At 47.1% G+C, this 12,377-nt stretch overlaps 1 protein-coding gene across 2 annotated transcripts; it reads left to right on the forward strand.

The window, feature by feature from the left end:
* The first annotated feature begins 3,896 nt into the window (after positions 1-3,896).
* On the forward strand, positions 3,897-8,606 carry LOC119943920 (uteroglobin-like). Of its 2 annotated transcripts, none has more exons than XM_038765125.1 (3): positions 3,897-4,046; positions 7,522-7,709; positions 8,409-8,606. In XM_038765125.1, the coding sequence occupies exons 1-3, from the start codon at positions 3,986-3,988 to the stop codon at positions 8,454-8,456; spliced, it is 297 nt and encodes a 98-aa protein (XP_038621053.1). In that variant the 5' UTR covers positions 3,897-3,985; the 3' UTR covers positions 8,457-8,606. The 2 variants fall into 2 exon arrangements, with proteins under 2 accessions (XP_038621053.1, XP_038621054.1); XM_038765126.1 differs by lacking the exon at positions 3,897-4,046 and adding an exon at positions 6,344-6,410.
* The last annotated feature ends 3,771 nt before the right edge of the window (positions 8,607-12,377 follow it).

The raw sequence follows: 12,377 nt of genomic DNA on the forward strand, positions 1-12,377 counted from the left end.
TGCTCTGCACACAGTAAGCGCTCAATAAATACGATTGAATGAATAGCAACAATAGTAATAATTGGGGTTTGGGGACCTTTAGAATGTAAATTCATTTTGGGAAGGGAATGTGTCCATTATATTGTTATATTGTACTCTCCTGAGAAGCAGCGTGGCTCAGTGGAAAGAACGCGGACTTGGGAGTCAGAGGTCATGGGTTCTAATCCCAGCTCTGCCAATTGTCAGCTGTGTGACTTTGGGCAAGTCACTTAACTCCTCTGTGCCTCAGTTACCTCATCTGTAAAATGAGGATTAAGATTGAGCCCCATGTGGCTCAATGGAAAGAGCTCGGGCTTTGGAGTCAGAGGTCATGGGTTCTAATCCTGACTCTGCCAATTGTCAGCTGTGTGACTTTGGGCAAGTCACTTAACTTCTCTGTGCCTCAGTTACCTCATCTGTAAAATGGGGATGAAGACTGTGAGCCCCCCGTAGGACCTGATCACCTTGTAACATCCCCAGCACTTAGAACAGTGCTTTTCACATAGTAAGCACTTAACAAATGCCATCATTATTATTATTATTATTTTGTGGGACAACCTGATTGCCTTGTATCTTCCACAGCACTTAGAACAGTGTTTGGCACATAGTAAGCACTTAACAAATGCCCAAATTATTGGTAGTAGTAGTACAGTGCTAACCCACACGTGGCTCAGTGGAAAGAGTCCGGGCTTTGGAGTCAGTGGTCATGGGTTCAAATTCCGGCTCTGCCAATTGTCAAGCTGTGTGACTTTGGGCAAGTCACTTAACTTCTCTGTGCCTCAGGTACCTCATCTGTAAAATGGGGATTGACTGTGAGCTCCCTGTGGGACAACCTTATCACCTTGTAACCTCCCCAGTGCTTAGAACAGTGCTTTACACATAGTAAGCGCTTAATAAATGCCATTAAAAAAAAAATCCATCACTTAATCCTGTCAGTTCCACTATCACAACATCATAAAAGTCCGCCCTTTCCTCTCCATCCAAATTCCTACCACATAAGTCCAAGCACTTACCCTATCCCACCTTGATTACTGCATTGGCCTCCTTGCTCCTTGCTTCCCGTCTCTCCCCACTCCAGTCCATAATTCACTCTGCCGCCCAGATCGTTTTTCCCCAAAAACATTCAGCCCACGTCTCCCCACTCCTCAAGAATCTCCAATGGTTGCCTATCCACCTCCACATTCAACAGAAACTCCTTACCATCGGCTCTAAAGCAATCAATCATCTTGCTCACTTCTATGTCACCTCGTTACTCTCCTCGTTTCCCAGCCCACAACCCAGCCCGCGCACGTCACTTCTCTATAGCCAAACTTTTCACTGTACCTCGATTTCATCTATCTCGCCACTGACCTCTCGCCCACATCCTGGAACGCCCTCCCTCTTTCTGACAATTACTTTCCCCACCTTCAAAGCCCTATTGAAGGCCCATCTCCTCCAGGAAGCCTTCCCTGATTAAGCCCTCCTTTCCTCTTCTCCCATTCCCTTCTGCATTGCCTTGACTTGCTCCCTTTATTCATTCCCCCTCCCAGCCCCGCAGCACTTAAGTATATATCTGTCATTTATTTATATTAATTGAAGGCCCATCTCCTCCAAGAAGCCTTCCCTGATTAAGCCCTCCTTTCCTCTTCTCCCACTCCCTTTTGCATTGCCTTGACTTGCTCCCTTTATTCATTCCCCCTCCCAGCCCCACAGCACTTAAGTACATATCTGTCATTTATTTATATTAATGTCTGTTTCCCCTTCTAGACTGTAAACTCATTATGGGCAGGGAATGAGTTCATTCATTCATTCAATCGTATTTATTGAGCACTTACTGTGTGCAGAGCACTGTACTAAGCACTTGGGAAGTACAAGTTGGCAACATATACAGACGGTCCCTACCCAACAGCAGGCTCACAGTCTAGAAGAGAATAGACAGTCTAGAATGAATCTGTTATAATATTATATTTTGTATTCCCCCAAGCGTTTAGTATAGTAGTCTGCATACAGTAAGTGCTCAATAAATACAATTGACTGACTGATCTATTCTTTACTTAGACTGTGAGCCCCACATGGGACAGGGACTGTATCTAACTTTATTATCTTTTATCTGCTCTAGTGTTTTGTACAGTCAGAGAAGCAACGTGGCTCAGTGGAAAGAGCACGAGCTTGGGAGTCATTGGTCATGGGTTCAAATCCCGGCTCTGCCACTTGTCAGCTGTGTGACTTTGAGCAAGTCACTTAACTTCTCTGTGCCTCAGTTCCTTCATCTGTAAAATGGGGATTCAGAACGTGGGACAACCTGATCACCATGTATCTCCCTGATTGCTTAGAACAGTGCTTTGCACATAATAAGCGCTTAACAAAATGCCATCATTATTACAGTCAAATAGTAAGTGATCACCGAACATCATTATCATCATTATTTAGTACTATTAATTCAGGAACTTGCAGAGTCTGGGGACTCTGATCTTACTTTTTTTCCCCTTAACGGTATCTGTTGAGTGCTTGCTATGTGCCAGCCACTATACTATGTACTGGGAAGCAGTGTGGCTCAGTGGAAAGAGCCTGGGCTTTGGAGTCAGAGGTCATGGGTTCAAATCCCTGCTCTGCCAATTGTCAGCTGTGTGACTTTGGGCAAGTCATTTAGCTTCTCTGTGCCTCAGTTACCTCATCTGTAATATGGGGATGAAGACTGTGAGCCCCCCGTGAGACAACTTGATCACCTTGTTACTTCCCCAGCACTTAGAACAGTGCATTGCACACAGTAAGCACTTAATAAATGCCACCATCATTATTATTATTATTATTACTAAGTACTGGAGTAGATACAAGATAGGTTGGATAAAATCCATGTTCCACAAGGGGCTCACAGTCTTAATCCCCATTTTACAGATGAGAAACAGAAAAATGAAAGTACTTGCCCAAGGTCACACAGCAAACAGGAGACAGAGCCTGGAATAGAACTCAGGTCCTCTGACCCCCAGGCCGGTGCTCTTTCCACTGAGCTACACTACTTCTCTGTTCAATGAATGACTTCAAGTGCATCCCAGCTTATGAACTGATTTGCAGCAAAGCAAATACACTGGCTTGGGAGTCAAGGTCATGGGTTCTAATCCTGCCTCTACCACTTATCTGTTGCATGACCCTGGGCAAGTCACTTCAGCTCTCCGTGCTTCAGTCACCTCATCTGTAAAAAGGGGATTGAGCCCCATGTGGGACAGGGACTGTGTTCAACCAGATTTGTTTGTGCTCACCCAGCCCTTAGTGCTGTGCCTGCCTTGTATTAAGTACTTAATAAATACCACAATTATTATTATTGTTATTATTATTTGCGCCTCAAAGGGAGGAAGATGCTGAGGAATATTGTCCAGGGTTAGAAGGGGTGCCGTTCTCTGCTAATCACAGATGGCTTTCTGGGGAAGGTGAAGCTTGAGGACAGTTGGGACTAAAAGATCGAGGGTCGGAATGGGCAGTGGAATGGGCCACCATGAAGGACGTGGCAACAGAGAGGATGGCTGAGGAAAATTCCTAATCCAAAGTCTGCCAGCTCCACCCCAAGGCTGGCACTCAAGGGGCCCCGTCCAACAGGGCCTCTCATCGCCCACCCCGGCCAGGCCAACCGGAGGAGGAAACAGACAAAAAAAATAAGTGAGTTGTCCAGGTCTGGCATGTCGGCTTTGGCACCCAACAGCATGCTGGCCCGGTGGTCACCCCTGTTGCCTAACCCGGTGAACACTTCAACTCTAGTGTTTCATGGGGTCGGCCAGAGGAAGCAGCGACCAAAAGGACAAAAGAGCAGAATACTTGCGCTTTTCACCCATCCGTTTCCTAAGTAAACATTCGAAGGTCCCCTTGCCGAGCGCCCCGCCTCACCCCTTCTTGAGGAGGGACAGGATCGAGGATATAAGGGAGAGCTGATCCCGTAAGAAGCCAACCGAGACATCGGCGATTCCAACGGTAGCCACGAGACCCCACCGATTCCACCATGAAGGTGACCGTTGCCCTGGCCCTGGTCACCCTGGCTCTCTGCTGTTACTCCACCGCTGGTCAGTATTGTGTCGGTCGCCGACTGTATCCAAGGGTGAGGGGCACTTTCAATCAGTCGATCGGTCAGTTGTATTTATGGAGCACTTACTGTGTGCGGAGCACTTGACTAAGTGCTTGGGAGAGTTCAATATAACAATAATAATAATAATTACCATACTTGTTCAGTGCTTACTATGTGCCAAGCACTGTTCTAAGCACTAAGGTAAAATCAAGTTGATCAGGTTGAACACAGTCCCAGTCCCACGTGGGGCTCACAGTCTTAATCCCCATTTTACAGACAAGGGAACTGAGTCCCAGAGAATAATAATAATGGTATTTGTTAAGCACTATGTGCAAAGCACTGTTCTAAGCGCTGGGGAGGATACAAGGTAATCAGGTGGTCCCACAGGGGGCTCACAGTCTTAATCCCCATTTTACAGGTGAGGTAACTGAGGCACAGAGAAGTGAAATGACTTGCCCAAAGTCACACAGCTGACAAGTGGTGGAGCCGGGATTTGAACCCATGACCTCTGACTCCAAACCCCGGGCTCAGAAGTGAAGCGACTTGCCCAAGGTCGCACAGAAGATGTGTGGCAGAGCCAGGATTAGAACGCAGGTCCTTCTGATTCCCAGCCCCATGGTCTATCCGCTCAGCCCCGCTGCTTCTCACAACACATCAGACACATTCCCTGCCCACGGCAAGCTTACAGTCTAGAGGTCCCCCCGTAAGAACCCCTGACTTCCCAGACATTAATTTCCAAAGGTTCAGATCAATAGTAGGAAGGTCGAGAGTTCCCTGGGTTCGTCGGCGACTGCAGCTGCTCCTTTGGAAGTCGTTTCCCCAAAGTTGTACATGTCCTAGGTTGGATCCCTCCTTTCCCCAGTCTGGTGCCTATGGCTGGGAGTCAAGGAAGAGGGGCTGGGTACTAGGCTTCCCCCTGGCCCAAGGTGGGAAACGGGTCCCACAGGCAAAGCAGGCCAGGTCCTCAAGACCCAAAAAGGTCTCTTCAATCAATCAATCAATCAATCGCATTTATTGAGCGCTTACTGTGTGCAGAGCACTGTACTAAGTGCTTGGGAAGTACAAGTCGGCAACATATGGAGACGGTCCCTACCCAACAGCGGGCTCACAGTCTAGAAGGGGGAGACAGAATAAAACATATTAACAAAATAGAATAAATAGAATAGATATGTACAATAGAATAGATATGTACAAGTAAGCCGCATGGCAGAGTGGATTCATTCATTCAGTCGTATTTATTGAGCGCTTACTGTGTGCAGAGCACTGTACTAAGTGCTTGCGAAGTCCAAGTTGGCAACATCTTCACCAACGGCTTCAGGACTCCAGCAGAATCGTAAGCTATAGACTATAAGCTCTTGATAATTGAGGTAGCTTTTTATTATATTTGGTAAGCGCTTACTACTCGCCGGGCACTGTTTTAACCGCTAAGGTAGATACAAGGTAAGCAGGTTGGACACAGTCCATGTTCCACATGGGGATCACATTCCTTCCTAGAAAAGTGCCTGGTACATAGTAAGCACTTAACAAATACCATCATCATTATTATTATTATTATTCAGTCAAATTTATTGTGTGCTTACTGTCTGCAGAGTACTCTAGTAAGCGCTTGGGAGAGTACGATATAACAATAAACAGACACATTCCCTTCTAGGCTGTGCAAGCTCTTTGTAGGTGTCTTCCAACTCTGTTATATCGTACTTTCCCAAGCGCTTGGTGTTGTCCTCTACACACAGTAAGCGCTCCATCAACACCATTGATCGACTGATTGATTGATTGATTGATAAAGCAGGCCACCCACCTCTGCCCACCTCCCTCTCCATCCCCCTCAAGCCATAAGGGTTAAACAGACCCCAGCCAGCCCATCTATGTCACGACAATTGATCGATCAATCAATCAGTGGTATTTATTCTTCTAGACTGTGAGCCCACTGTTGGGTAAGGACCGTCTCTATATTTTGCCAACTTGTACTTCCCAAGTGCTTAGTACAGTGCTCTGCACACAGTAAGCACTCAATAAATATGATTGATTGATTTATTGAGCCCTTACTGTGTACTGAGCACTGTACTAAGCTGTTGGGAGAGTCCTGTAGACTGTAAGCTCATTGTGTGCAAGGAGTATGTCTGTTATATTGCTATATTGTAGTCTCCCAAGTGCTTAGTACAGTGCTCTGCACACAGTAAGCGTTCAATAAATACCATTTACTGCAATATAACACAGCTGGGAGACATGTTCCCTGCCCAGAATGAGATCACTGGGAGGGCCGATTGGCCTCTCGGAGATGACCCTGTTAGCCGGAGGGCATCGTGACCAGCTGGACGTATGGAGGGGGAAAAAGAGACGCTGAATAAATCCGGCTCTTCAGGTCAGTGGGCCTTCTGGGGATTGGCGAGGGTTCCTATCCTGGAGAGGCCCTTGGAAAATTTGTTCTGGGGAGACAAAAGCTCATTTGGGTCGGCGGCAAATTTACAGTTTATGCTGCAACTCCGTTTAAAGGAAAGTAAGGAAAGCATGTGTGCTTTGTTCTTTGTATTTTCAATTGATAAAAGATGCTCTTAAAAAATACAAATCCCCTAGTGGGTTTTTCTTTGGCCTAGAGCAGAGGGATGACATTTTTGAACCAGACTGGTTCAGAAAGTAATGAGCTCTTGAACTGGTCTCTGGGGCTGGCACTAAAGGAGAAACAGGACTTGGGAGTCAGCAGGACCTGGGTTCTAGTTCTGGCTCTGCCACGTGTCTGCTGTGTGACCTTGGGCATGTCATTTCTCTTTGCCTCCCTCATCTGTAAAATAGGTATTAAGGCTGTGAGCCTTCTATCTTGTATCTATCCCAGCGCTTAGAACAGCACCTGAAACGTAGTACCAGTACACAAGTGGCACCACTTGTCTGCTGTGTGACTTTGGGCAAGTGCTTAGTACAGTGCTCTGCACACAGTAAGCGCTCAATAAATACGATTGATGATGATGAAGTCACTCCTCTGTGCCTCATTTCCCTCATCTGTAAAATGGGGATTGAAACTGTGAGCCCCAAATGGGACAGGGACTGTGTTCAACTTGATTCGCTTTTATCCACCCCAGGGCTTAGTACAGTGCCTGGCACATAGTACGTGCTTAACAAGAACAATAATAATTATTATTAGAGTAAGCTCTTAACAAATATCATTAAAAAACTAAAAAGAAAAAAGCCCTCTTTACTCAAGGGGAGAGAAGAATGAGAATGGAGGTACACATTTTAAGGAAGCCTTGCGGAGAAGTGCAAAAAGTTACATCCCCAAAGCTTTTGTTTTCAAGCCTTCCCTCTCACCAGGCTGCCCCGAGAGGACGTGAAATAAGCCAAGTCGACCTTCTTTACTCTCTGGGTTTTAAGGCAAAAAAACTGGATATAATTCCCCCAATCTCAGCAGCGGGCCCGGATAACCTGCCCCGGGATGACAGAGGGTTCCGAGGAAACGCGATTGTTTGATATTTCCATTTCAGCTTCCTCTGGCATCTGCCCAGTTTTCCTTGATGTTGTGAACAAGCTTTTCACTGGCACTTTCCGGGAGTATCTCCAGTCCCTCCAACCTTACCAGCCCACAGAGGTGATGATTGAAGCGGTGTCTGAACTGAAAGGCCTGGTGAATCTCCTCTCCCCGGAAAACAAAGCTGCCGTCCTGCAACTGATGGTGAGGTCTCCCCTGGGGTTTTGTTTTTATGGTATTTATTAGGCACTTACTTTGTGCCAGGCACCGTTCTAAGCGCTGGGGTAGATACAAGCTGATTATAGGTTGGAGATTGGAGACAGTCCCTGTCCCACATGGGGCTCACAGTCTTCATCACCATTCTACAGATTAGGGGGGAACTGAGGCCCAGAGAAGTGAAGTGACTTGCCCAAGGTCACACAGAAGACAAGTAGCAGAGCCGCGATTAGAACCCAGGTCCTTCTGACTCCTGGGTCTGTGCTCTCTCTACTAGTCCCCGCTGGGATGTGTCCGTCACTGGGCTGGCCTGGGATTCTGGAGGCCCAGATGGTCGGGAATTGGTTTCACAAGCCATTGGGCTGATGTCATTCCCTTATTTGAAATGCTCGTATTATGTGATTATTTGAAGCAGAAGAAGTTTAACAAATGAAATCTCCTTCCCCACCCCCAACTTCGGGGGTGTGGGGAAGCAAGCACAATAACACAGCAGGGCGTGGGCCTCTGCAGAAAAAAAAAAAAGAGAAACCAGTTGGAACCGAGACAGGACCAAGGCCAAGGCCGGGTCCTTCTGATCTAGGGTCCCGGCCCCGGCTGCTCGTTTGAGGAATGGGATTGAGCAGTGTCGGAAAGCCTCCATCTAACGTAGGGGATCCGGGCCCCTCTTCTCTCCTTTGCTTCTTCCAGGGGAATATGATGCTCAGCAAGGAATGTGGCGGCCTCCAGCCCGAATAAGTTTCCAGACTCCCGCCCCCATCTCCACGCTGACTCTCTTCATCCGGACTTCCACCTCTCACTAAATGCCTTTTCCCCACCCCCTTCTCCAATCCTGATACTGTCCCCCTGCTAGAATCCTCCACAATAAACAAAGGCTTCGTTAAATGCACATGAGCCCTGGGTGTCACCTGATGGGGAGGAGGGGAGAAGAAGTAAGGGGTTGGGGGGAGAGGGAGAACCCTGGATCCAGAGAGTGTGGCATTCACCTGGCGCCAAGGAAAAAATCAGCGGAGGAGGAGTGGACAAATCCCGCAGAAGTGGAAGCAGGAAGTGATATAAACTCATAATGGGCAAGGAACGGAACACGGTCGCTAATCCTGTAGTATTGCACTCCCCTAAATGCTTAGTTCAGTGCTCTGCACATAATAAGTGCTCAATAATTACCACTGGTTGATTGACAGAAGGAAGAGAGGAGATGGGGAGAGGGGAAAGAAGGGCTGGAGGCAAAGGAAGACTCTGAGGGGACCACAGACAAAGGCCCTCAGCTGAGACTTTTTTGCGTGGTATTTGTTAAGTGCTTATTAGTCAGTCAACTGTATTTATTGAGTGTTTACTGTATGCAGAGCACTGCACTAAGTACTTAGCAGAGACAGTATAATAATATAATAGATACATTCCTTACCCATGTGTCAGGCACTGCACTAAGTACTGGGATAGACACAGTTAATTAATTAATTCATTCATTCAATCGTATTTACTGAGTGCTTACTGTGTGCAGAGCACTGTACTAAGCGCTTGGGAAGTACAAGTTGGCAACATATGGAGCCGGTCCCTACCCAACAACGGGCTCACAGTCTAGGAGGGGGAGACAGACAACAAAACAAAACATGTGGACAGGTGTCAAGTTATCAGAATAAATAGAAATAAAGCTAGATGCACATCATTAACAAAATAAATAGAATAGTAAATATGTACAGGTAAAATAAATAGTTAATCAGGTTGGACCCAGTCCATGTCCTACATAAGGTTTACAGTCTTAATCCCCATTTTACAGATGAGGTAACTGAGGCCCAGAGAAGTGAAGTGACTTGCCCAAAGTCACACAGCAGACAAGCGGCAGAGCCAGGATTAGAACCCAGATCCTTCTTCATGGTCTATCCACTAGGCCACGTTGCTTCTCTAACTTAACGTGGGAAAGTCACAGGGCAGCCAAGGGTTGGGGGTTCAGTGGGGGACCCCTCCAACCCATTTACAAGACTCGGATCACAGCAGACTGGAGCCTCTAATCCAGTGTCCGGGTCAACGGAACTGACTGAAGTCCCCTTGGGAGTACAGCCTGGCAGCAGAAGCTTGGGCAAACACATAAAACCAGTAAAAATTACGGTCTCTGTTCTAAAGAAGCAGTGTGGCTTATTGGAAAGAGCTCGGGCTTGGGAGTCAGGGGTCATGGGTTCAAATTCCGGCTCTGCTGCTTATCAGTTGTGTGACTTTGGGCAAGTCACTTAACTTCTCTGTGCCTCAGTTACCTCATCCATAAAATTGGGATTAAGACGGTGAGCCCCACGTGGAACAACCTGAATGCCTTGTATCTACCCCAGCACTTAGAATAGTGCTTGGCACATAGTAACAGTAACAATAATGGCGTTTGTTAAGTGCTTACTATGTGAGAAGCACTGTTCTAAGCACTGGGGGATACAAGGTGATCAGGTTGTCCCTCGTGGGGCTCACAGTCTTAATCCCCATTTTACAGATGAGGTAACTGAGGCTCAGAGAAGTTAAGTGACTTACCCAAGGTCACACAGCAGACATGTGGCGGAGCCGGGATTAGAAACCATGACCTCTGACTCCCAAGCCCAGGATCTTTCCACTGAGCCAGTAAGCGCTTAACAAATACCATCATTATTATTATTATTACTACTACTCTGATGGGGGAGAAGCCAAAGCCAATAAGTGGCTAGTATTCTAGGGTTAAGAGTACACTGCTTTTCAGAAGCAGCATGGCCTAGTGGATAGAGCATGGGCTTGGGCATCAGAAAGACCTGGGTTCTAATCCCAGCCCTGAAACTTGTCTGCTGGGTTACTTTAGAGAAGGAGCATGGCCTAGTGGTTACAGCACAGACCTAAGAGTCAGAAGGACCTGGGTTCTAATCCCGCTCCGCCACTTGTCTGCTGGGTGATCTTGGGCAAGTCACTTCATTTCTTCTGTGCCTCAGTTCCCTCATCTGTAAAATGGACATTAAGACCGTGAGCCCCATTTAGGACCGGGACTGCATCCAACCCGATTACCTTTTATCTACCCCAGCTCTTAGTACAGTGCCTGGCACATAGTAAGAGCTTAACAAATACCACAGTTATTAATATTATTGGTATTATTATCTTGGGTAAATCACCTTTCTGGGCCTCAGTTACATCATCTAGAAAATGGGGACTATGAGCCCCATGTGGGACAGGGTCTGTTTCCAATCTGATTAGCTTAGTACAGTGACTGGCACATAGTTCTTAAGTAGGGAAGCAGCATGGCTTAGTGGAAAGAGGACGGGCTTGGGAGTCAGAGGTCATGGGTTCTAATCCCAGTTCTGTCTCTTCATTCATTCATTCAATTGTATTTATTGAGCACTTACTGTGTGCAGAGCACTGTATTAAGCGCTTGGGAAGTACTTGTCTGCTGTGTGACCTTAACTTCTGCTGTGTGTCACTTAATTTCTCTGTGCCTCAGTTACCTCATTCATAAAATGGGGATTGAGATTGTGAGCCCCACGTGGGACAATCTGATTACCTTGTATCTACCCCAGTGCTTAGAACAGTGCTTGCAATCAAGCAAAAACTCCTCACTCTCGGCTTCCAGGCTGTCCATCCCCTCGCCCCTTCCTCCCTCCCCTCCCTTCTCTCCTTCTCCAGCCCAGCCCGCACCCTCCGCTCCTCTGCTGCTCACCTCCTCACTGTACCTCGTTCTCCCCTGTCCCACCATCGACCCCCAGTCCACGTCCTCCCCAGGCCGGGAATGCCCTCCCTCCACACATCCACTAAGCTAGCTCTCTTCCTCCCTTCAGAGCCCAACTGAGAGCTCACCTCCTCCAGGAGGCCTTCCCACACTGAGCCCCCTCTTTCCCCTCCCCATTGCCCTGCCTTACCTCCTTCCCCTCCCCACAGCACCTGTATATATGTTTGTACATATTTATTACTCTATTTCACTTGTACACATTTACTATTCTATTTATTTTGTTAATGATGTGCATATAGCTATAATTCTATTTGTTCTGACGATTTTGACATCTGTCTCCATGTTTTGTTTTGTTGTCTTTCTACCCCTTTTAGACTGTGAGCCCGTTGTTGGGTAGGGACCGTCTCTGTCTGTTTCCGACTTGTACTTCCCAAGCGCTTAGAACAGTGCTCTGCACACAGTAAGTGCTCAATAAAAACAATCAAATGAATGAATGAATGCTTGGCACATAGTAAGTGCTTAACAAATACCATAATTATTATTATAATAATAATGATAGCATTTATTAAGCGCTTACTATGTGCAAAGCACTGTTCTAAGCACTGGGGAGGTTACAAGGTGATCAGGTTGTCCCACGGGGGGGCCCACAGTCTTCATCCCCATTTTACAGATGAGGTAGCTGAGGCCCAGAGAAGTGAAGTGACTTGCCCAAAGTCACACAGCTGATGAGTGGCGGAGCCGGGATTTGAACCTATGATCTCTGACTCCAAAGCCCGGGCTCTTTCCACTGAGCCACGTTGCTTCTCATGATTATTAACAAATACCACAGAAAGAGAAGAACCAGAGGGAGCAGGAAGCAATGGGCCGGGGTGAACTGATAAATCACTCTCAATTTAATCAACTAGTAAATCCATGGTGGTTGTGAGAAGGGAAGGCAGAGGGTGGCAGGGGATTATCACTTCACTGGGATGACAGAAAGCCTGGGGCTGGCCCTGGCT

The sequence above is a fragment of the Tachyglossus aculeatus genome, chromosome 22 (assembly GCF_015852505.1).
Source record: "Tachyglossus aculeatus isolate mTacAcu1 chromosome 22, mTacAcu1.pri, whole genome shotgun sequence".
NCBI lineage: Eukaryota > Metazoa > Chordata > Mammalia > Monotremata > Tachyglossidae > Tachyglossus > Tachyglossus aculeatus.

Excerpts from the sequence above, each read along its gene's own strand:
- LOC119943920 (XM_038765125.1), top strand. The coding sequence starts at position 3,986 with ATGAAGGTGACCGTTGCCCTGGCCCTGGTCACCCTGGCTCTCTGCTGT. Across the intron at positions 4,047-7,521 it reads CTGCTGTTACTCCACCGCTG|CTTCCTCTGGCATCTGCCCA; the intron begins GTCAGTATTGTG and ends TTTCCATTTCAG. Across the intron at positions 7,710-8,408 it reads CTGCCGTCCTGCAACTGATG|GGGAATATGATGCTCAGCAA; the intron begins GTGAGGTCTCCC and ends TGCTTCTTCCAG.